General features: G+C 39.2%; 1 protein-coding gene across 2 annotated transcripts; it reads right to left on the reverse strand.

The window, feature by feature from the left end:
* Positions 1-3: 3 nt before the first annotated feature.
* scrn3 (secernin 3) lies at positions 4-25102 on the reverse strand. 2 transcript variants are annotated; one of them, XM_043693597.2, is made up of 8 exons: positions 24792-25102; positions 23094-23265; positions 20136-20317; positions 17009-17208; positions 14076-14288; positions 4008-4170; positions 1118-1298; positions 4-764 (listed from the first exon to the last, which is right to left on the reverse strand). In XM_043693597.2, the coding sequence occupies exons 2-8, from the start codon at positions 23235-23237 to the stop codon at positions 603-605; spliced, it is 1245 nt and encodes a 414-aa protein (XP_043549532.2). In that variant the 5' UTR covers positions 23238-23265; positions 24792-25102; the 3' UTR covers positions 4-602. The 2 variants fall into 2 exon arrangements, with proteins under 2 accessions (XP_043549532.2, XP_087845132.1); XM_087989006.1 differs by having other exon boundaries at positions 24741-25102.
* Between the last annotated feature and the right edge of the window lie 3 nt (positions 25103-25105).

Below are 25105 nucleotides of genomic sequence, written 5' to 3' on the forward strand. Positions count from 1 at the left end.
ACATTCAAAATGTTAAAATATTTATTGATATTTTTCTAGCTGAGTCATAGAGATATACAGCATGGAAATAGACCCTTTTGTCCAAATTCTCCATGCCGACCAGATATCCTAAATTAATTTAGTCCCATTTGCCAGCATTTGGCCCAAATCCCTCTTCAGTTTCAACAGAAATGTATAATTTGAAGGTAATATAATTGTTTCCACGTCCACAAGTCTGCAAGAAGAGCTTTGAGATAAATCTTTAAACATCTGATAGCAATGTTTAAGAAGCATTTACACAGACACATGATCCACATTTGGAAAATCAGTTACAGAAAACAGCATGTTTTGGTGCAGATCAGTGGCATACGCTACAACACATTAAATATTTTCAGTTAACATTATACTTATCTTTTTCAAGCTTTGCAAGAAAGTAGGATTTTATCTAATAGCAAAGCTTTAACATAAATGTTTTTCTTTTACAAGTTTTTATTTTTTATCATTCAGTCGCTATTCTGCAATTTGAAACCTTACATATTACATGTTTATATATTATCACTTATTTTCAAGGCAATAAAATATATTAAAACCGAAGATACTAACAAAATATTCAAAAGTATTAGCTAATTTTTACTGTAAATTGCTATTTCTTCATTTACACAATCAGAAAAGATGTGAACAACTTCGGTGGTATCCGGTATTCCATTCTCTAGTACGTGCTTTGCTTTTTCAATTTGTTTCTTCTCTAGTGCTTTTATGTCTTGGAGAAGTTTAGCACCTTTTTGCTGGGGATTGAAACAAATTACAGAGAATAATCTTGATGCTGCTCTATGCAGAAAACATAATTTCTGCTTTAAAATACTCACTTTTCAGATGTGATAAATAAACATTAATGGATTTAAGAAGCTGATTTTAATGGAAACCACTCTTATCAAAATGTTTCACAAAGGTTACTGAAGTAAGCTCTCACTATCAAATCACTGATGTTTAATTCAGCTCAAATCATTTTAAATTTAATGCCCCAAACTGAAATAGCAAAAACTATTGAGATTTGCAAAGACAGGCCTTCATGTATAGATTTTTATTAAATATTTACAGGATCATAGCATACATTTATTTACTGCATAAAGGCAAGTACCTGATTTATTTCCATTGTTGCCGCTGCAACTTCATGCTTTTTGTAGAGTTCATGTTTTCGGTCAGGTTTAGTCTGGAACCGTGGCTTCTTCTTTACTGGATCATCAGGACCAAACGAAGGAGAACTAGTTTTCAGCAATTGCCTCATGTTTTTTACAAAGATAAAAGGCTTGAAAACAGACCTGAGAAGAGACAAACCAGAATGTTCTGTAGTCCCTAATTGTATGATTGTACTTTTACCAGCAGCTAGCTATTTAAAAAAAGAGAGAATTCCTAATGGAACCAAAGGATTCTCAAAACTAATCTTTTAGTGTTGGCTTAATCAAATTTTGAGTTTTAATCACAAATCTAGGGGCATTCAGAAATGTGATGAAACAGCAGTGACATCTGGTGGTTATGAAAAAATGTTATCTATGATCGTGAGCAATGAGATGGCACTGTGGTAATGTCACTGGACAAGCAATCTACAGCCCAAGGCCATGGGCTTTCCAGGGTCATGGGTTCAAATTCCACCATGGTATATGATATGATTTGAATTAAATCAACCATGGGGATTGAAAAATCTAGTCTAATAGCAACAGTGTATTACAGAATCATTCAGAAGAGGCTACTCCATGCTACCAAAAATAAGCTACCAACTACGCTAGTCCCACTTTGACACTAGGCCCATAGCGCTGAATGTTATGACACTTCAAGTACATTTTAAAGGTTCTGAAGAAAGGTCACTGAACCCAAAACATTAACCTTGCTTTGTCTCCACAGGTGCTGTCCAACCTGAGTTTTTCCAGCAATTTCTATTTTTATTTCTAATTTCCAGCATCTGAAGTTTAAAAAAAATTTGATTGTTATATGTATAACGGACAGTGAAGAAGGTTGTCAAAGAGTTCAATAGGATCTTGATCAACTGGACCAGTGAGCTGAGGAACGGCAGATGGATTTTAATGCAGTTAAATGTGAGGGGTTGCATTTTGGTAAGACAAACCAGGGCAAGTCTTGCACAGTTAATGTTGGAGCTGTCAAACAGAGAGACCTGGGCATGCAAATACACAGTTCCTTGAAAATGGCATCAGAGCAACACAGGGTGGTGAAGGCGGCATTTGGCACGCTTGCCTTCATCGGTCAGAGCGTTGAGTACAGGGGTTTTGGGAAGTCATGTTACAGCTCAACAAAACACTTGTAGTACTGCATACAATTCTGGTCGCCCTGCTACAGGAAGGATATTATTAAACTAGAAAATTTACAAGGATGTTACCAAGATTGGAGGATGGAGTTATGAGGAAAGGTTGGAATGGCTGGGATATTTTTCCCTGGAGCATGGGAGATTGGTGGGTGAACTTATAGAGATTTATTAAATCATGACGAGCATAGATAAGGTGAATAGCCAAGATACTTTCCCAGGGTAAAGGAGTCCAAAACTAGAGGGCATAGGTTTAAGGGGGAAGGTTTAAAAGGGATCTGAGTGGCAACTTTTTTTCCACACAGAAGGTGGTGTGTGTATGGAATGAGCTGCCACAGGAAGTGGTCGAGGCAGGTACAGTTACAGCCATTTAAAAGACACTTAGATAGGAAAGATTTAGAGGGACATGGGCCAAACACAGGCAAATGGGACTGGTTCAGTTTAGAAAACCTGGTTAACACGGATGAGTTGGGCCGAAGGGCCTGTTTGCATGCTGTCTGATTCTATGACTCCATAACCACCTGGCCAGCACACTGCATACAGGGTTCCAGTCATACAAACTGCTTTCTTCCACCACCCTCTGCCTCCTCTTATGAAGTCAATTTTCAATCCAACTTGCCAAGTAACCCTGGATCCCACGAGTTTAAAATCTTCTTTCAGTTTCCCATGTAAGATTTTGACAAAAGTTCCACCAGATTCGTAAGGCTTGATATCTCTCTGACAAAAGTCTAGATTAGAGTGGTGCTGGAACAGCCATGTTGACTATCCCTGATCAAACTTGCCTCTTCAAATGAAGATTAATTTTCTCCTTCAATATTTTCCCTACCACTGATGTTAGACTCACTGGTCGATAGTTTCCTGGATCTATCCCTACTAACCTTCTTGTAAAGTGGAAGCACATAAGTTGTCCTCTGTGGTCAGAGACAATTTAAAAATGTGGGTCAGGATGCCTGTAACTTGCTTCTCTATCTCCCACAGCAGCCTGGATATAACTCATCTAGACACAGGGACTTATCTACTTAAATGTTCCAAAACTCTTTTCTTCTTTTATCAATCTGCTCAAGAACTTTACAGTCCATCTTCTCAAATTCTGTATGTGCACCCTGCTTCTCCCAAGTAAAGAGAACATTTTGAGGCTGTACTGCCCCTTTTATTTCAAAAGCTCTAAATTTGCTATTAAGAGTCTGTTACGCAGCACCTGAAGTCCAAGTACACACAAACCCTCTCAATTACTTCATTAAAAAAAACTTGAAACAGTTAAACATATTTGTTCAATAAAACTATAACAAATAGTAACAGGAGTGGGCTGTTCAGCCCCTCAGGCCTGGTCCACCATTGATGGTCGAAAGCCAAGCAGCCATAAATCAGATATCTGAATGCCAGATTTCTGGCAGATTTTCATGCCCTGACAGATCATGAGTTTCTTTCCTATGATCTCTCTCATTTTCAGACTTACTAATGATAATAGGGAGACAATATATTAAGAAATAATCACGAAAAGACAGAGTAAATCTGTTTTAAACAGTTAACTGAAACACTAGAATTATCAACAGTTAAAAAATAATTTAACAAATTACTAACTTTATATAAATTTGATTTTTGTAACCTATAAAGTTTCAATGTAAAATTAGTTTTAATTAAATGAACAGTAAATAATGTTAACATTAAATAGAAAGTGAATGGTATATACAGTGAAAATATCATGGTTCTTTACCTCTCAGGATAAGGTGTCCCTGTAAAGAAATGAATGCAATGCAGGCTGCTGTCCATAGGTAGAATGGAGATCATGCTCCCTGTTGTCATAAAGCCTCCTTCCATATTGGTACCACTCTCTTTGTCCCGCAAAATATCCATCATAGTTTCAATTGTAATATTTCCTGTTATAAAGCACGAATATAATAAATGTTACAGAAAGGTTATGATAAGAGCACATCAACAATAATTTTAAATTTTACAATACATTTAAAATAAAAAATTATCCTGATATCATTAAGAGGTACATTATTAAGAAAATTAAATAGTGAACCTCAGAAAAAATAAGGAAAAATGCCAAAGATTTTGTCAAAGTGGTAGGTTTTAAGGAGTGTCTGAAAGGAAGAAAAAAAAGGTACTGAAGCAGACAGTCCTAAGGTGGGAATTCCAGAAACTAACAGCTAAGTGCCAGAAAGCATGGCCATAACTAATTAATCAGGGATCCACAAAAGCCAGAATTCTTTTGTGGGGCTGGAGGAAACTATAAAAATAGGCAGATACAAGGCCATAAATGGATTTCAAAACAAGAATGAGTATTTTAAAATTGATGCACTGATTGATCTGAAACCAATGGTGATTAGCAAGGGCACAAGAAATAGTTAAATTATTTGCTGCAAGCACAGTCAAGGGCAGCAGAATTTTAAATGACTAGACGATTAGGGAAAATCGAATCTGGGAGGCCAGCAAAGAGTGCATAGGAATACTCAAGTTGAGACTAACAATGATATGGATGAGGGTTACTGCGACAAATGAGGTTAGGAATGGGCAAAATCAAGAAATTTACTCAACTATAAATAGATAATTTTCAATGGCATAATGAGGTAGAAACTAAAATCAAAATTACACCATGTTTGAGAACAGTTGAGATCAGCCTCAGACTGTGGAAAGGGAGATGGAGTTAGTAACTAGTAGACAGAGTTTTATATAGGACTCAAAACATTTCCAAACATTTAATCAGAAAACTTATCTGTTCATCCAGTATTGGATGTGGGAATATACAGTCTGATAAATTAGCAACAGTGGAGAAGTAATGAGATACGGTGGTCAGTGTCAAGAGTTATTACAACCCATTGTGAAGGGGTGAATCAAGTCCATTTAACTCCCGCAGATGACCACAACAAAGATTTCAATTTATTGTTAACACAACTATCTCATACTTGAATTAAAATGTAATATTAGTCCAAAATTAAGGAGCTAATTACAATATGTTGAATGAAAAGAAAAGAATGATATGTCTTTCTAAGCCTAAAAAAAGGCATAAAACACAATATTTTAAAATGGGAAAGTACCTAATACAAAAAGGAAGATCAAGTATAGACAGATTAAGTAAACGTACTTGGAATTTTGAGGCATTAGGTTTTAACCTGTGACTATGGTTTTTTAAATTGATCTCTTGCATTCTCAACAGCAGCAAAATCTGTAGATATGCTTGAGCACTTGGTGTTTGGATGTTTCTCCAATTTGCTTTATCACTAAACAGGATTTATTGAGAGGCTGACAGAAACAGGCAGAAAATGAGCAAGACTTCCAGGTTTTCTATTACAAATCCACTTTTGTCTCTTGGCTCTGCTCAAAAAGTAATTGCTAAAATACAGTTCCTTTGAGTATTTGTGTGTCTGGCCTCACTGTTTTTCACAAATTAGATAATCTGCGGGTGACTTTCATCCAAATATGTGAATCTTCTAGAAAGGTGTAAATCAAGAGATACAGATCTGAATGACTAGTTTCATTAATTTCTGTTATGCGTTATACTCATTTTTTGATGGTTTTACAACATTAACCCAACCTGGTCAGGTGACGATTGCAGCCATTTTAAGTCAATTTTTTTGTCTTATAACTAAATGTGTCCAATGAAGGTCCCAAATATTAAAATGAAATGACTAAAGTCAGAGATTGGTGATCCATTTTTACTATTAGCATAATACCTCTTCACTATGAAAATCAAGCATAAACAACATTTCTCCTTTTTGCTTATGTTGACCATTCTGTTACAACTTTGACAGGAGAATAACAATGCAAAAATTGGGACAGCAACACACATTCTGCATTCATTCTTTAATTCTAACTTGGGTTCAAATTCTGCTTTGGGAAGGGCAGCAGGACTTGTTCCTTCTGCTGTGCCAGTTTACCAAGTTTTAATCCTTCACTGCCCCGTTCTATAATCCATGTATCACATTCAGGCATTTTTACAAATTTGATTCAGTGGGTTCAAATCGGCTGTTTGCCTTCCATATAATACCTGGACTAACATGCTGAACTTCACTGTCAACTCAGTTTTGCATCAGGAGAAAGTGAGGACTGCAGATGCTGGAGATCAGAGTCAAGAGTGTGGTGTTGGAAAACCTAGGGCATCAATGTGGATTTCACCAGTTTCCTCATTTGCCCTCCATCCACATTATCCCAGTCCCAAGCGTCCAACTCGGCACTGCCTTCCTGACCTGCCCATCACCTTTCCCATCTATCCGCTCCACCCTCCTCTCCAACCTATCACCTTCTCCCTCACCTTCGTCAACCTATCGCATTCTCAGCTACCTTCCCCCCCAAATCTGCCCCCACTCCCCTCCCATTTATCTCAAGAGGCCACCCCAGCCCACAAGCCTCATTCCTGATGAAAGGCTTATGCCCAAAACGTTGATTCTCCTGCTCCTTAGATGCTGCCTGACCTGCTGTGCTTTTCCAGGACCACATTCTCGACTCAGTTTTACATCAACCAATTTGGACTGATTGAAATTTGCAAATTAGTTCTCTTCCTTTGGTCTCCCAGTGGGTAACTGTTTTATCTCATCGGCGTGCCCTTAGTGATCTGCACCAGCAGTGTCTATTGTGGGCTCTGTTTCCTTTCTTATCCGTGTTTTGGGAATGGGTTTTCCCCAAACTGTTCCACTTTTCGTGGAACTTTGCTGCTATCTATAGAGTCATAGAGCATGGAAACAGACCCTTCGGTCCAACCCATCCATGCCGACCAGATATCCAAACTCAATCTAGTTCCACCTGCCAGCACCCGGCCCATATCCCTCCAAACCCTTCCTATTCATATGCCCATCCAAATGCCTCTTAAATGTTGCAATTGTACCAGCTTCCACCACATCCTCTGGCAGCTCATTCCATACACGTACCACCCTCTGCGTGAAAACGTTGCCCCTGAGGTCTCTTTTATATCTTTCCCCTCTCACCCTAAACCTATGCCCTCTAGTTCTGGACTCCCCGATCCCAGGGAAAAGACTTTGTCTATTTATCCTATCCATGCCCCTCATAATTTTGTAAACCTCTATAAGGTCACCCCTCAGCCTCCTACCCTCCAGGAAAAACAGCCCCAGCCTGTTCAGCCTCTCCCTGTAGCTCAGATCCTCCAACCTTGGCAACATCCTTGTAAATCTTTACTGAAGCCTTTCAGGTTTCACAACATCTTTCCGATAGGAAGGAGACCAAAATTGCACGCAATATTCCAATAGTGGCCTAACCAATGTTCTGTACAGCCGCAACATGACCTCCCAACTCCTGTACTCAATACCTTTGACCAATAAAGGAAAGCATACCAAATGCCTTCTTCACTATCCTATCTACCTGCCACTCCACTTTCAAGGAGCTATGAACCTGCACTCTAAGGTCTCTTTGTTCAGCAACACTCCCTATGACCTTACCATTAAGTGTATACGTCCTGCTAAGATTTGCTTTCCCAAAATGCAATACCTCGCATTTATCTGAATCAAACTCCATCTGCCACTTCTCAGCCCATTGGCCCATCTGGTCCAGATCCTGTTGTAATCTGAGGTAACCCTCTTTGCTATCGACTACACCTCCAATTTTGGTGTCATCTGCAAACTTACTAATTATACCTCTTATGCTCACATCTAAATCATTTATATAAATGATGAAAAGTAGTGGACCCAGCACCGATCCTTGTGACACTCCAGTGGTCATAGGCCTCCAGTCAGAAAAACAACCCTCCACCACCACCCTCTGTCTTCTACCTTTGAGCCAGTTCTGTATCCAAATGGCTAGTTCTCCATGTATTCCATGAAATCTAACCTTGCTAATCAGTCTCCCATGGGGAATCTTGGCGAACGCCTTACTGAAGTTCATATAGGTCATATCTACTGCTCTGCCCTAATCAATCTTCTTTGTTACTTCATCAAAAAACTCAATCATGTTTGTGAGACATGATTTCCCATGCACAAAGCCATGTTGACTATCCCGAATCAGTCCTTGCCTTTCCAAATACATGTACATCCTATCCCTCAGGATTCCCTCCAACAACTTGCCCACCACCGGGGTCAGGCTCACTGGTCTATAGTTCCCTGGCTTGTCTTTACCACCCTTCTTAAACAGTGGCAGTACGTTAGCCAACCTCCAGTCTTCGGGCACCTCACCTGTGACTATCGATGATACAAATATCTCAGCAAGCGGCCCAGCAATCACTTCTCGAGCTTTCCATAGAGTTCTCAGGTATGCCTGATCAGGTCCTGGGGATTTATCCACCTTTAACCATTTCAAGACATCCAGCACTTTCTCCTCTGTAATCTGGACATTTTGCAAGATATCACCATCTATTTCCCTATAGTCTATATCTTCCATAGCCTTTTCCGCAGTAAATACTGATGCAAAATATTCATTTAGTATCTCCCCCATTTTTTGTGGCTTCACACAATGGCCACCTTGCTAATCATTGAGGGGCCCTATTCTCTCCCTAGTTACCCTTTTGTCCTTAATATATTTGTAAAAATCCTTTGGGTTCTCCTTAATTCTATTTGCCAAAGCTATCTCATATCCCTATTTTGCACACCTGATTTCCCTCTTAAGTATACTCCTACTTTCTTTATACTCTTCTAAGGATTCACTCGATCTATCCTATCTGTACCTGACATATGCTTCCTTCTTTTTCTTAACCAAACCCTCATTCAGCATTCCCTATACCTATCAGCCTTCCCTTTCACCCTGACATGAATATACTTTCTCTGGATTCTTGTTATCTCATTTCTGAAGGCTTCCCATTTTCCAGCCGTCCCTTTACCTGCGAACATCTGCCTCTAATCAGCTTTTGAAAGTTCTTGCCTAATACCGTCAAAATTGGCCTTTCTCCAATTTAGAACTTCAACTTTTAGATCTGGTCTATCCTTTTCCATCACTATTTTAAAACAAATAGAATTATGGTTGTTGGCCCTAAAGTGCTCCCCCACTGACACCTCAGTCACCTGCCCTGCCTTATTTCCCAAGAGTAGGTCATGTTTTGCACCTTCTCTAGTAGGTACATCCACATACTGAATCAGAAAGTTGTCTTGTACACATTTAAGAAATTCCTCTCCATCTAAACCCTGAACACTATGGCAGTCCCAGTCGATGTTTGGAAATTTAAAATCCCCTACCATAACTACCCTATTATTCTTACAGATAGCGGAGATCTCCTTACAAGTTTGTTTCTCAATTTCCCTCTGAAGATTAGATTAGATCCCTAAAGTATGGAAACAGGCCCTTCGGCCCAACAGGTCCACACCGACCCTCTGAAGAATAACCTACCCAGACCCATGCTCCTACCCTACACTTACCCCTGACTAATGCACCTAACACTATGGGACAACTTAGCATGGTCAATTCACCTGACCTGCACATCTTTGGATTGTGGGAGGAAACCCACACAGACACAAGGAGAATGTGCAAAGTCCACATAGATAGTTGCCCAAAGCGGGAATCGAACCTGGGTCCCTCGTGCTGTGAGGCAGCAGTGCTAACCACTGAGTCACTGTGCCGCCAAGTTCACTCTCACTTTCTCCTGCCCTGTACAGGTCCCTTCGAAATTTACCATTACGGTATCTGTTAATCAGATCTCTGCCTCTATCCTGTCATTTGTGTCACATTCCCTCGCCCTTTCATGGCTATTGATCTAATTATTTTGGATTCTGCTCTAATCTTTTTTGGTACTGCTAGCTTGATTTCAGTTCTTCTTAATTCAAGTGACCTTCCTGAGCCAACCCAACCTCATGTATTTTGTAGTCATCGTAGGGTTTTTGGCCTCTCTTTATTCCTGGCTTTTTTGCCACTTTTTCTGGGGTTTTTTCTCAACCTGGCCAGTCTCTGGACTGTTCTGTTTGAGGGAGATATTTTGCAACAAGTCAAATCATTCAACAATGAAATATCTGTCCCTGATATTAACAAATTTAGGATTATCCTCATTGTTACCACAGCCATAATAAGTTCACTCTCTAAAGTTTAAAAATCAGAGGTACCGCCACACTTTTTCTAATGAACGCTTCTATCAACACACTGGAATTGAATTTGCTTCCAGGTAGAAAAGTGTTCATTTGCTCCTATAGCAAGTTCTGTGAATATGTGGTGTCTCAGAGAATGCTAATTTATCTCTTGAGCTGTTTAAAACAGTCAGTGGTCACCATTTCTTGAACATGGACTACTGACAGCCATCCTGTTTAGCTATCACATCAAGCAGACAGTGACCATCTTTAATGCTACAGACACTGGCCTTGCAGCCTGAACCTCTGTAAGATGCCATTTAACAATGTTCCTTTGCATGTCCTGGATTCCTGCAAAGGAGACACGGGCATTTTCCATTGTCTCCCATCCAGATCCTTTCTTTCAACAGTCAGGTACAGTACTGCTGTCTCTGCATGGCTTCCCTTTTCTCTCCAGCTTACTTCAGATGTATTTACCTCATCTTTATGTCTCTCTGGTCTGTGAAAGGTTCCAGGTAAGCCAACCTGAGGTTATTTTTTTAGATTACTTACAGTGTGGAAACAGGCCCTTCGGCCAAACAAGTCCAGACCGACCTGCCGAAGCGCAACCCACCCATACCCCTACATTTACCCCTTCACCTAACACTACGGGCAATTTAGCATGGTCAATTCACCTGACCTGCACATCTTTGGACTGTGGGAGGAAACCGGAGCACCCGGAGGAAACCCACGCAGACATGGGGAGAATGTGCAAACTCCACACAGTCAGTCGCCTGAGGTGGGAATTGAACCCGGGTCTCTGGCGCTGTGAGGCAGCAGTGCTAACTGCTGTGCCACCGTGCCACCCACATTGTATCTGTGTGTGATGTCTCATTGTTACTAACCAGAATGGCTGATTGTCTGGGCCCTGCTGCACTGCTTTTCCTCTACATACATTATTGAGTTTTTGAACACGAAGGAGAATTACCTAACAAAAATATTTGGATGGTGGTCCTACTTTCAAGTGCCCTTATCCACTGGTCAAAAGCAAGCTGCTTAAAACATACAAATTGCAGAAATGCATGGTCAGGCCATTTCTTGAAAGTTGGAATATTTGCTGGTATGCCTTTGGCACTAACTGCTATTCACTTATGGTGGGAGTAACTATGACTCTTATAGATGGGCCTCCCATAGGGTACTTGCCAGGCTGGTCATCTTTGTACTTGTTTTTGCCTACCACACTGTCGGTTGTACCTCCCTGTTGGTTTTGCTGGAAACAGCAAAACAATTTGGCCATCAGACAAAGATCACAAGGCCAAGAGAAAACAAAAACTTAGACAGCTGTTGATTCACATGGATTGAGATATCCAGCAGTGCTGAGTGTCGACCCATCAGAGCTTTCAGTGGAAGGTTAGGAAGTCCACATTGGAAGCATCCCAGAGAAAAAAAACTTCCTTGCAGTTTCGTTTGTGGAAGCCAACTACAAAAAAAGTTTATGCCACACAAGAACCAGCAAGACCACCATGACTATCAAGAAATCCACTTTCACACGTACTGGGGAGACATAATCAAGTCCCAGGGACTTCATATTACAATACTTCCTTCATGGGGTCACGCCCACAGGACTAGGTGCTCTGGCGAGTGCAGAAACTTATATGTTATGGAAGGGAATGTTGGAGGGGCCCAACTATCAGAGCATAGTACCTTCACAGAAGTACAGTCCTTCTATAACAATAACTATACAAATGCAGACAAAATTAACATGTGTTGGTGTTGAAGTAGCAAATGTAACCGTGTACATACAGCTGGTCATTATAGAGCTAATTTGTGACCAAACAGACGTGAAAGAAATTTTGAGTCCTTACCCCATCAATGAATTATTCTGCAAATTACTCTTTGCAACAATTGGCACTTTTCATGACCCTTTGATGAAAAAGCTCCAAATTGAGAACACAAGAACCTGATGATCTAGGTATGAATGAAGTGGTGAATATGGTTCAATAGCATGTCATTATGCTAAACATAATGGTAGAAGCCCAGTTAAACAATCAGAGTCCCACAACTGTTCTATGTGCGAATTAACATTTATTTCAAAATTTGGTCTAGGCTAGCATGAACACTATAAACACACTGCAATCCATCACTGCAATCCATAATCAAGAGTGCTTAAAGGCAGCTAGAAATGAATCAAAACTGGAAAGAAGAGGTTATAAATGGGTGAGGGATGAAACCCATCTACTTTTCCAGTTAGAACAACAATTTGCAGAATACCTCAGCAAATTTTCAGATTATATACCACACGTTATAGGTTACCTATACGATAGCCCAGCCACCAATGTCTGACGGGACTGATAAGATACTTTGGAGATGGTTCCTCGTGAGGATACAAAGACGCAGGAGGGAAAGATCCAAGTACAGAAAATGACTATTCGCTTGCCAGCTGATACCTCTAACACTGGGGCATTGATGATCAACTCTCTCAGGCTGAAGAATTATTTAAAAAGAAAGGCGATCCTGAGGTCTGACCACTGGGCTAGGGCTGACAGAATGTATCACAAACCTCTTAATATCTGGAGACAACTTGTACAGCGTAAATCCCAAGTCAAGAGAACGTGACTTAAAAAAATCTAAGCAATACCTTGGGAAGAAGGGTAAGGGTGCTAAAGGTTGATGGGCCATGAAATGGGCAAGATTTAGAGAAGCTCAAATACTTTATAAGAAGGACAGATGCCAGTTAGTCTGACACATAGTGGAGGCTCCTTCCACATCTTGTGTCCTCTCTCAAAAAAGGAACTTGAAGCTAATTTCACACTTAAAATGTCAGTGCCTAATCATAAGGTTTGTAAAATATTTAGAACAGAGAAATGATGGAGAACTAATGTGTCCCACAGATTCGTAAGAAGTTAATATTGCCTTCTGAGAGAAGGACCCCAAAAGTATGCCAGGCCCAGATGGAATGAAATTACATGACATCCAAGATATCCAATCTAAAGATGCCGCATGCCTCTCTGACTTTATTCTCTTTACAGAATCCAAGGTTCCCTCAAGAAGAGTAGAACGGTCTCAAATCCGAAAAGCGAAGATCAGGAACACATTAGAAACATAGATAACTGGAGATCCATTACAATTGATTCCATCTTACTTCATATATTCACTAAAATCACGGAGAAAAGATTTGGCTCTCTTGTTGGCATTAATCTCAGACAGAAAGGGACTTTAGTAGCAACTCTAGGTTGTAATGAAAACAGAGCAATTCTGGATAACATCATCCAAATAGCCAAAAGAAACAAGAGGGATCTCAAAAACACAATAGGACACTGAATATTAACTCGCGTGTTTCACTGAGTGCTCTTACCAAATCTTTTTTACATTGAATCAATGACCTCCATGCCCTAAAAACACAACGATCGTTGAAGGAAACTATTCAAACATTATCTCAATAAAAATCAACAGAGGACTAAAGCACAGAGGTTTACAATCTCTTATGCTGTTTAACATCACTTTGGATCCACTTTTATACACTCTGGAGGATACTGGGTCAGAAGTAACACTGTTTTCAGTGAGGAAAGAATAAATTGCTCTGTCCTGGCTTGTGCAGATAACACTGCACTGCTGAACAATTCATATACTGCTATGAGTCATACTCTCAAGATTATCCAGATTTTCTGTGAGAATACTCAATTTATAGTATTAAAATAAGGTACGAAACAAAGAAAGGTTGCCAATGAAGTTAGTTGGAAACATTGCTCCTCCACTGAAATGCCATATCATCTATAAAATTTGAGAGGTGCTTGCTTATAGGTTGTAATAATCAATAATCTATATGTGATTAACATATTTCAAAATTATTTTTTCTTTTCATTAATTACCTTTATGCTTATTAAGAAGCTGGAGGCCAGTACAATGTCGATTATCAGTTTCATTCATTTGAGTAGTGTCTTGATGGGAATATACAGCAGTGAAATCGAACTCTGTTTTACCATCCCACCAGCCTTGATCTTTTGCATAACTCCTCAGTTCTGGATGCTCTTTATTAATCTTTGTTGTTATGGAAAGTTGATTGGAAATATTTCGCATTTCTTCTACATATAAGAACAAAAAATGACAAATCATGCAGATTAACATTATCTAAAAGTGCATATCATAGTTAAAGTTCCTTTCTAATGACAATTTTATAATTATGGCTTTAGACCTGGTAATTATAGTAATCGTAATAAAGCCAGCATCAGCAAAATTAGACTTGCTGACTTTTTAAAAAATAATTTAACGGAATGATAGCACTACACAGATTGGCAATAAATGTTGGCCTATCTGCCCACATTGCTATGGGTCTAGAGTCACATGTTGGCCAGATTTTGATAAATTCCAATTTTTTTGTATTGAATTCAAATGCCACCATCTACTATGGCAGAATTTGAACCTGGGTCCCAGAACGTTATTTGGTCTCATAATTAAGAGTCCAGCAATAATACCACTAGACCATTGGCTCCTCTTCATTAATCTTGATCTAAAACAAAACTTTATTTTAATGTAGGTTGGGATTTTCTGCAGCAGCAGAATTCTGGAGAAGTAAATTCCCTATCATGTTCCCAAATGATTGGATATTCTATCAATATCCTTAAATACACTGACCAATATATGAGCTGAAGTATTATAGTAACATTAAAGGTGCAAATTACACAAGACCAAAACAGACATTTGTTAATTACTACTAGCAGCAGATGTAGGGAAGAGACGTCAGTGTTATCATTCAAAACGTCTGTGCTATTGACTGCAGGCCAATTGATTCAATTGGCAATTGGGAAAGAAGTTTTTCAGTGACAACAGTTTTGGATAAGAGGCAACAGAAAGAGTATCAAACCCACTTCATATTGTCAATTTGATGACAAGAAGGAGGATATTTGACCAGCAAAACTCATTTTTTAGCTGCTAGACCGCCATCTCTGGGACTGTACTCTGTACATCATCGCACTCTGACAAAATACGGCTGAATGGCCTTTACTTAGACAGCCAAATTACCAAGCATTTCATTCTTATGTTCTGCTGATACATTATCTCAACACTATGACAAGAATAGTCTTAAGATATTCAAACCTCAAAAGCGACGCCTGTGTACCTAACATTTTGACACACCATTGCCCAACTCCAATTTGGAGGGAAGATCCCTAATGCCTAAACAATATTCAAAGGGCAAACTCAAGTTCAAAAATAAAAACAGCTCATATTTGAATTTCAATCATTCAAAATGACTATGAAATCAACTGAAAGAATCAAAAGAAAATGCTGCTCTGCAGACAATTGCTTTTTCATCTTGGCCAGGCATTTTAATTTTTAAGTTATTAGAGACTATATCATGGATCTTACCCACACTTCCTTCACTTGCCGAAAACTTAATCAATTTCCAGCTGATTTCAGTTCAGATAAAAGGCAATTTAAAAAGCAGATAGAGAAAAATCAGGGAATTATAGACCAGTTAGTTTGACATTGGTGCTAGGGAAAATGCTACAGTCCATTTTAAAAGATATAATAGTGGGAAAATAGTGCCCAGATCAGAATTGGCATAGATTTATGAAAGGGAAATCATGTTCGACAATTCCATTTTGAGGATGCAATTTGTAGAGTCAGTAAGTGGGAGTCAGTGAATGTGGACTACTTGGACTTTCAGAAAGCTTTTGATAAGGTTCCACAAAAGAGACATGCATAATTAAAGCACATGGGATTGAGATAGTATACTGACATGATACAGAACTGATTAGCCGACAGGAAACAGAATAGGAATAAACAAGCCTTTTTCTGAAAGCTATTGACTAGTGGGGTACTGCGGGGACCACTGCTTGGAACTCAGCTATTCACAATATATAGATTTGATTTAGATAAGGGAACTATATAATATCTCCACATCTGGAGATGATACAAAGCTGGGTGGGAGGGTGAACTGTGAAAAGAATGCAGAGATGCTTCAGTGTGATTTGGACATGTTGAGTGAACAAATAGATGGCAGGTAAAGTTTTATGTGGATAACTGTGAGGTTATTCACTTTGCTGGAAAAAACAAGGCAAATTATTTTCTGAATAGTGACAGATTGGGAAAGGGGAAGGTGGAAGAAGACCTAGGCGCCCTTGTATACCAGACTCTGAGGGTAAGCATGCAAGCCCAGAAGATAGTGATGAATGTAAATGGTATGAAGTTCTTCAAAGCAAAGAGATTCATGTTCAGGACCAGGCATGTCTTCCTGCAATTGTTCAGGGCCTTGGGAACACTAAATCTGGAATACTGTGTGCAGTTTTAGTCTCCTCATCTGAAGAAGGATGTTCTGGTTATTTGAGCGAGTGCAATGAAAGATAACTAGACTGATTCCTGGAGTGACAGGGATGACATATGAAGAGAGACTGGTTCAGTTAAAACTATATTCACTGGAGTTTAGAAGAATGAGTGAGGATCTCATAGAAACCTACGAAATTCTAAAAGATGCTGAAAATAAATTCTAAAACTGCTGTGTTTTTCTGTTTTTATTTCAGATTTCCAGCATCTGCAATATTTTGCTTTTGTATATTTCACATTTTGTGTTGAGAATTTTTTACTTAATGGCTCTTAGCTAACTTTTTTTTGTTGTCCCACTAAAGTAATATTTAAGAAGATTAGTTTATTCTGAAAATTCTGATGCACATCACTTAAGTCATCCTTAAAGCAAAGAAAATAAAGATTATCAGAACTTAATTCAACAACTGGAGCTGTCTCAGGTCTTTAAACTTTAAAAGGCAAATGTTTATTATTATCAGACCAATAATGCATCTCTACTAACCTTCAACTTTTTCTGCAGCCCAATGTTTACCAACAGTCTCTAAAACCCAGGCTTCCTTCTTGTCAGCAATCAGAAAACTGTTGTCATGGGTAAATATGACTTCATCTTCCATACAATTTCCACCCTGACCATATTTCTCTAGCAGACCAGCAAGAACATCAACTGCTTCCTCAGCTGTTTGCGATCGTTCAAGGCCAAGTCTAGAAAAATGTACATAATTCAAATATAGGTGAATTTGCACAAGTTAAATAACGTTTGTAGTAACTTATCAGAGCCATAGCTAAGATTCAAATCTGTCACAATATAACGTATAAATATTCTAATTCAAAAGACCTTAAAATTTTAAATGGGTAAAAGTAATATACAAAGTATTTACGATAATTTACGATTTTATATATTTTAAGCCATAATGTTTTTAAAATAGCTAGAAAATTACAATAAAAGCAATCGTTCTCTACTAAACTTCAAAATGGAGACAGGAGTCCTGACAAATCAAATTGTCTCATCTCAAATTTGTCAAGATGCAAAGATGTTTTGCTGAATGCTAACCAAATTATAAGCAAAGTGTTACAAATGAGCAAAGAACACAAGAACAGTATGTCTACCACTATGCCTTTGAAACATTAACCAAGGACCTTTATTCAGAAGTGTTTGGATCTGTAATGCATTAATACCTTTAGTTCAATATTGTACACTTTAGTACACGCTGGATTAGTTGAGGTTGAAATTGGAATTGTTGCTCAAAAATAACAATGAACAGCATCTAGTAAAGCATTCCAAGGCACTTTATTGGAGAATAATCAACTAGTTTGATGGAATCCTTTAGTTATTTTAAGCAAGTTGTGCTTGGAAGCCAGCATGCTGTGAAAACATTACATTCAGGGTATACTGATTCCAAAGGTGGTACATTTGACTGTTTCAAAATATTTCTTACAGGCAGATCTGCCCAGAAATAGGACAGGGTTTACTGAAAAGTGGTCAACAGATCGCTCAGGACAGTTTTAAGGTTGCTAAAAATGAATTCAAAGATTACTGGCAGTTGAGACCATCACTCTCAGACTGAGAATAAGGGACAGAAGCAGACACCATGTTTGGAATGCTGCAGTTACCTCGATTGCTGGGAAGGCAGCTAAATCGCGCAAATTTTGTGTAGAGGCCTCCATGAAAAATCAAGAACATTTAGATGGCTCTGCGCTGTTAGAACTCAGAAAGATGTTGCAGAAGTAGTAAACAGCTAAGTATTAGAGTCAGTATACATAAGTAGTGCTAGAAACCCCTAATAAATTTATGTTGCCATGACCTAGCAATACCCCTAGTAATGGGTATTTTCTTCAGTACGTGTCTAGAAGCTGTGGGCGATTGTTGGAGATGTTTACAAGGATGCAGTACACTTTCTCTCTCAGTCAGTAAGAGGTGAAGCTCAGAGATGAAAGCTATACTCTCCATATTTTTCTGTGAAATAGTTTGGGGAAAAAAAACGAAGTTTCAATATCAGAACTCCTAACTACTTCTGAGCTGAATCTAAAATCAATTCTCAGGACTTTACATTACTCTGCAGTGGTCAGCTTTTGGATCTTATCAACAAGAATTCAAAATAACTGCGAGGAGTCAACTCATTTTTGGCATGTGAATTTGCTCTTTGATGTCCGGGGTAATTTGTTTCCTTTTTGCCTATTTTTCTCATTGCAAAGTCATGTATGTCTTTGTCTCACCTATACATGGCCGTACATATGTTTTGGATTAAGGGAAATGTCGTTTTATTTACATAGCAGATTAGTTGATAACCAGTTGGCTGTTTGTTTGAAGAATAAGTTTACCTGTAGTAAATGTGTTATTTTGAATTTATTAAAAATCCAGGTGAAAGTTTCCTTTGTACTAGATAGTAATACAGAGAAACAAATTGGCCATTTTGGTTACAGAATTAGACACTCACACTTTTATTATGGAATGGTGGAATTTGATTTCCAGTGCATTCCTCCTGTTACAGCCAACCCGAAGAATACACATTCATTCTTACTCTCTGTTTCTTGTTGCTAACTAATCTTTTATCCACACTAAGTCAGTCAAAAACAATGTCAATAGATGCATCTCAGATAATTGTTCCGTCCAAAAACTCATAGATTACTGAACACAGAAAAAAGAAACTTCTAAAGAGGGCATTTTCAAACCAGATACAGTTTAAGTATGGTCATAATACCAGTCTTGTGCTTTGGTTTATTGATTAATTTGGTTAATCAATTATAAATAAATTAGTTTTAATAGTTACAAGCAGCAAATCATATTTATCTGATCGTACAGTATTTACTACTTTACAAAGAAGATAGCAAAACAATGTTACCTGAACGCTTATTCTACAATTTCAATCATTATTAGTCCTATGGCATAACTTGAAGACATAATTCATGGTACTTATAATAGAAGTCACTTTATTAGGAGAGTTGGATGATATATGGGAGCTACATATTGCCTTGAGCACAATGAACTCAAGTTGCTTCAAGCAAAAATATATCTAGAAATTATTATAACTAGATCTCCAAACACAAATACACAAATATCCTCAGATAAAAATACTTTCATGGATCACAAATTGATCTGGTGATATTTGGTATATCTATCATGATCTATATTCTACCCCAAGCTGTACCAAAAAGTCAGATTTATTCAGGATGCATAATTCTGAAGGATTCACCTAAGCCCTCTGATTAGTCTCTTCCCACATTCACATTGCTGAGTCCAGGTTGACACAATCATTTCTGAGCTAACGTCAAAACTGCACAGGTGTTGGCAACATGGATTTTGTCACTCCGGGGAACTGAAATCGCACTAGAGCACAAATAGGGAACAAGGAGGAAGCATTGAGTTTGACTCAACACTAGGAACCCAAAAATGCCTGGTGTTCTGGAGAATTGTAGCAAAAAGCCACTATCTTGGAGACATAGTTGTAAGAACTGCAGTAAACAACAGCATGAATTTCAAGTGGGGACACAAACCTTGGAGGGAGCAAGATGACTGACTGAATAATTCAAACCTTTCTGGAAGACAGAGGCATAACAGGCAACAACAGGAAATTTCAGCTACCTTAAAAAAATGTATCAGTCAACTTGTAGTAAAATAAATTAAGACAAACCTGACTAAATCCATGCCCAGAAGGGCTTCTTTGTCATTGGGTTTTTCTTTTCCCCAGACTGCTTCATTGCCAATGCATACTCCATGTTCATTTGCTCCCATTTCAGCGCCCCATAACCAAGATGGACGGCTAAGAACAACAGCATGTGTCTTTCCAACTTGATCGATCTTTATATATGTGCACTAGAGTGTAAATGAAATTATCTTAACTTATCATATCTTCTCACAGCATGACAATATGGAATAGACAAAATAATTGATGAATGATTTTATATTCTGGTAGCTTTATTCAAAAAAACATTTCACTAAAATATTTGCATAAATTAATCTAGAGACATTTAATTCTTAAGATAGCTGTGTAAAAGTGCCAGCCCAGTAGAACATAATCCACTTTTTAAGGTTAGATACAAAAAATAACAATGCAGAGAAACTTTGTGATGTTGCGCAATGCAAGATCAGACAATCATGGATTCAAGATCAGATAATCATGCATCTAGTCACGTTTTGTGCAAATATTGAAAAATTAATCTCCACACATTAAAGAAAGTAAGATTCCTGTCTGTTATTCTACTGGTCCACATTGTTAAATATATCTCATACCTCAGTAGTTTATTATCTCTGTATTGTAATTTTTGGAGAAAATTTAGAAAATTCCAAGTTAATCTTCATTGGGAATGTTATTCAATCTAGGATGTGGGGTAATGTCAAAAAGAGATATATGTGTGACTGTGCGTAGAGACAGCACAGAGATTCAGGACTCTGTGTAGAGAACCTTCAAGTTCCGAATTCTATCCAATAGATGATTACTATTGAAACAGCACAAGATACAATGACAGCAACTCAGTTAAAGGTGGTCCTGAACAACATTATTCATATGAAATGTAAATGCTGAAATAAACTGCCTGGTGTAAATTACCTGTTTCATGTCAGAACCAATATTATTTCTATAGTATTACCTATGCAAAACTACAAAGCAATGAAAAGGAATAAAACGCAGACAGACTACCTTGTCCTGTGATTATCATCATTGATTTCCAACAACCATAAATATCTTCCTTTGTCCTCGGTGTGCCTCCAACCAATACAGTTTTGTCCTGATTCCCACTGATGATGATGGGGACCTCAGAGGGAGGCCAAGATGGATCATCCACTGGACACCTCTGGGCTAAAGATGGTTGAAATCGCTCTGGCCTTGTCTTTTGTACAGTGTTTGCTGGGGATCCACCATCATTAAGGATAAGATATTTATGGTACTAAATCTTCTAGTTAATGTTATTTGTGACTGTAGAGCTTTAATCTGATCTGTTGATCTTTGAATATCTTGGGCAATGTGCAGTATTGCTGCTACACGAGGTTGGTTCCTGATTTTTATTCAAATTTGATTCTGCTTTTCTACATTCCTCATTGAACTTGAGTTGGTCCCTTCACTTGATAGCAATCACACAGTGATTGATAATGACAAGCCATGAAATGACATATTGTGATTGAATATAACTCTGCTGTTATTCTCCCCCCCCATAATGCCTCAAGGGTGCCCAGTTTTGAGTTGACAGATCTTTAATAGTACATGTCAGCAAGTAGATTAATTCAGCTCTGTCATCCTCATAATTACATTTCCTACAACTGGACATACGGGCTTGAACTTAGGGGGAACTTGGGAGAGAGAAGCTGCAAAGGTTTAGCTCGAATTATGTCGACACACACAGTGATAGACCACCAAGGAAGACAACAGAAGCAGTTTGATAAATTGAACATATTTTAGGAAGCAGCCAATTTGAAAGGAAATAGGTTTTGGGAAGAGCCAGAGAAGAGTCCTGAAGAAGGGTTACACCCGAAATGTTAACTTCTCTACCTCCTGATGCTGCCTGGCTTGCAATATTCTTTCAGCCTCCTGCTCATCTACTTGGGAAGAGCCAGACAGACTACACCATATTTTCTAGTCCTGTACATTCCTAGGCTTTTGCATTTTTTCTAAATGGTGTGAGGTTGCAGAGCTCCGAAATGCAGAGATATCTGAATGTTCAAGTGCATAAATTACTAATGATTCACATGCATGTACAGCAAGTAATCAGGAAAGCTACTAGAATGCTATGAGGGGAATTCAGTGCAAGAGTAGGGAGGTGGTGCTTCAGTTATGCAGGGCAATTGAGAGACCACATCTGGAGTACTGTGTACAGTACTCAGCACCATATGTACAGAACAATATTAATGGATGGGAAGAGGTTCAGAGAAGATTTATGAGACTAATATCTGGAATGAGCAGATTGCCTTTTGAGGAAAAAGCCTGGATCATTTGGAATTTAGAAGAGTCAGAGGTGACTTAATCAAAACATATAATATTCTGAGGAGATGTGACCAGGTGGATGTCAAAAGGATGTTTCCTCTTATGGGAGTATCTAGAACTGAGGATCATAGTTTGAAAATAAGGGGTTGCCCATTTAAGACAGAGATGAGGAAAGTTTTTGTTTATCTGAGAAGGGTGATCATCTTTGGAATTACCTTCCTCAAAAGGCAATCGATGCATAACCCATCTTTATGTTTCAGGCAGAGATAGATAGGTTCTTGATTACCAAGGGAATGAATAATCAGGAATACGCAGGAATCTAGAGTTGAGGTTAAAATCAGATCAGCAATGGTTTTATTGAATTGTGGAGCCGCTGAAAGGGCTGAGTGCCCTTTTCTTGTTCCTTGTTCATATGTTTACTTATGAAAATACATAGCTAAATGTAATTTTTTTTAAAACATATATGATCAATACTATGGTTCTGTTAAGAGTAATAACACTCAGAGAAAACACTCCTGATAAATATGAGCTGGCTGTTGGAAAGCTAAATGTAAAACAAATACTTCAATAGAGAACTACGGAAGTCTTCCATAACTATTTGAATCACGTACATTTTTAAATTTGGGTTAGTATGACTTAATGAATTTCTGATCAAAAGGGATATAAATCTCTCACCTCAACCTGATCTCCTTGTTGATAGGTTGCCCTAGGAAAGAATACAACTTCCTGGACTTCATCCGAAGGCCTGTTTGAGTTCTTTCCAAAAATAATCTGATCAACTGTTGCTTGAGGTAAAGCCACAAACGTGTGACAAGACATTGAAGGATATACGTTTCTGAAAGCTGTACTGTGGAAGTGAATTACAAAATAAAAAAACTAAAGTACTATTCAGTGCAAAACAAAAACCCTTTTCCTTCTGAAGGTTTCACTTGAATAAAACCTCTTTCAACAAAATGGAGTCAATACATGTCGCTGAGTTGAAATTCCCAATATTAATTCTGCACCAGTTTGGTACAGGGACACACTTAACAGGAGTTAAAACTTTAGAATGAAATCGTCACGGGGGGGGGGGAGTGGCAGAGTTTCTCCAAATGTTCGCAGTTTTTACAAGCCCTGGACTTCATTTGAGTGAGCACTGGAACCACAAGTTTCTTTTTGATTCAAAGTGGGCATCTTGTACAACGCCATATCTGCTCCCAGGAGGACCAGTTCCACCAAAGAACACACCAGATGGCCTCCTTCTTTAGAGACCGCAATTTCCCTTCCCACGTGGTTAAAGGTGCCCTCCAACGCATCTCGCCCACATCCCGCACCTCCGCCCTCAGACCCCATCCCTCCAACTGTAACAAGGACAGAACGCCCCGGTACTCACCTACCACCCTACCAACCTTCGCATAAACCAAATCATCTGCCGACATTTCCGCCACCTCCAAACAGAACCCACCACCAGGGATATATTTCCCTCCCCACCCTTTTCCGCCTTCCGCAAAGACCTTTCCCTCCGTGACTACCCAGCCGGGTCCACGCCCCCCCCTACAACACACCATCCTATCCTGGCACCTTCCCCTGCCACCGCAGGAATTGCAAAACCTGCACCCACACCTCCTCCCTCACCTCCATCCAAGGCCCTAAGGAGCCTTCTACGTCCATCAAAGTTTTACCTGCACATCCACTAATATCATTTATTGTATCCGTTGCTCCCGATGCAGTCTCCTCTACATTGGGGAGACTGGGCGCCTCCCAGCAGAGCGCTTTAGGGAACATCTCTGGGACACCTGCACCAATCAACCACACCGTCCTGTGGCCCAACATTTCAACTCTCCCTCCCAGTCTGCCGAGGACATGGAGTACCTGGGCATCCTTCACCGCCCCTCCCTCACCACCAGACCCCTGGAGGAAGAATGCCTCATCTTCCGCCTCGGAACACTTCAACCCCAGAGCATCAATGTGGAGTTCAACAGTTTCCTCATTTTCCCGTTCCCCCACCTCACCCCAGTTCCAAACTTCCAGCTCAGCACTATCCCCATGACCTGTCCTACCTGCCTATCTTCTTTTCCACCTATCCACTCCACCCTCCCCCATCTATCACCTCCATCCCCATCCCCACTCACCTATTGTACTCTATGCTACTTTCTCCCCAACCCCACCCTCCTCTCATCTATCTCTCCACCCTTCAGGCTCTCTGCTTGTATTCCTGATGAAGGGGTTTTGCCTGAAATGGTCGATTTTCCTGCTCCTCGGATGCTGCCTGAACTGCTGTGCTTTTCCAGCACCACTCTAATCTAGAATCTGGTTTCCAGCAGCTGCAGTCATTGTTTTTACCGATCTTGTACAGCGCTAACACCGACGGAATTATAATTTAACACTACGAACAGAACTGCAGGACTCGGGTTGGTCTTGGAGGAATAGACTCCGTCCCAATGTCACTCGATCTTCTCTCAATTAAAACAGAATTCAGTAGGGAAACTGAATGGATTTTTAAAAAGTATATAACAGCAGTGTCCCTGGCGAGGGCCTTGGATTAGTATCTGAAATCAACTGTTTTCTGATACTCCCTCAGTTTACACGGACTCCCCGGATTTTGTCAACACGAACGTGATCAGGTTTTCTCTGGGAACTGAAACTGAAACTGAATCTGGACATTGATTTGTTTCTCTTCCAGTGTCATGGTGGAACCGACCCGTTAC

This window comes from Chiloscyllium plagiosum, unplaced genomic scaffold, assembly GCF_037043375.1.
Source record: "Chiloscyllium plagiosum isolate Xiang-an unplaced genomic scaffold, Cpla_swu_hap1 HiC_scaffold_7, whole genome shotgun sequence".
Classification (NCBI taxonomy): domain Eukaryota; kingdom Metazoa; phylum Chordata; class Chondrichthyes; order Orectolobiformes; family Hemiscylliidae; genus Chiloscyllium; species Chiloscyllium plagiosum.

Coding starts and splice junctions, on each gene's coding strand:
- scrn3 (XM_043693597.2), bottom strand. CDS start 23,237: ATGTCTTGTCACACGTTTGTGGCTTTACCTCAAGCAACAGTTGATCAG. Junction 20,318..23,093: donor AACAAGGAGATCAGGTTGAG/GTGAGAGATTTA, acceptor TTTACACTCTAG/TGCACATATATAAAGATCGA. Junction 17,209..20,135: donor CTGGGCATGGATTTAGTCAG/GTTTGTCTTAAT, acceptor ACATTTTTCTAG/ACTTGGCCTTGAACGATCGC.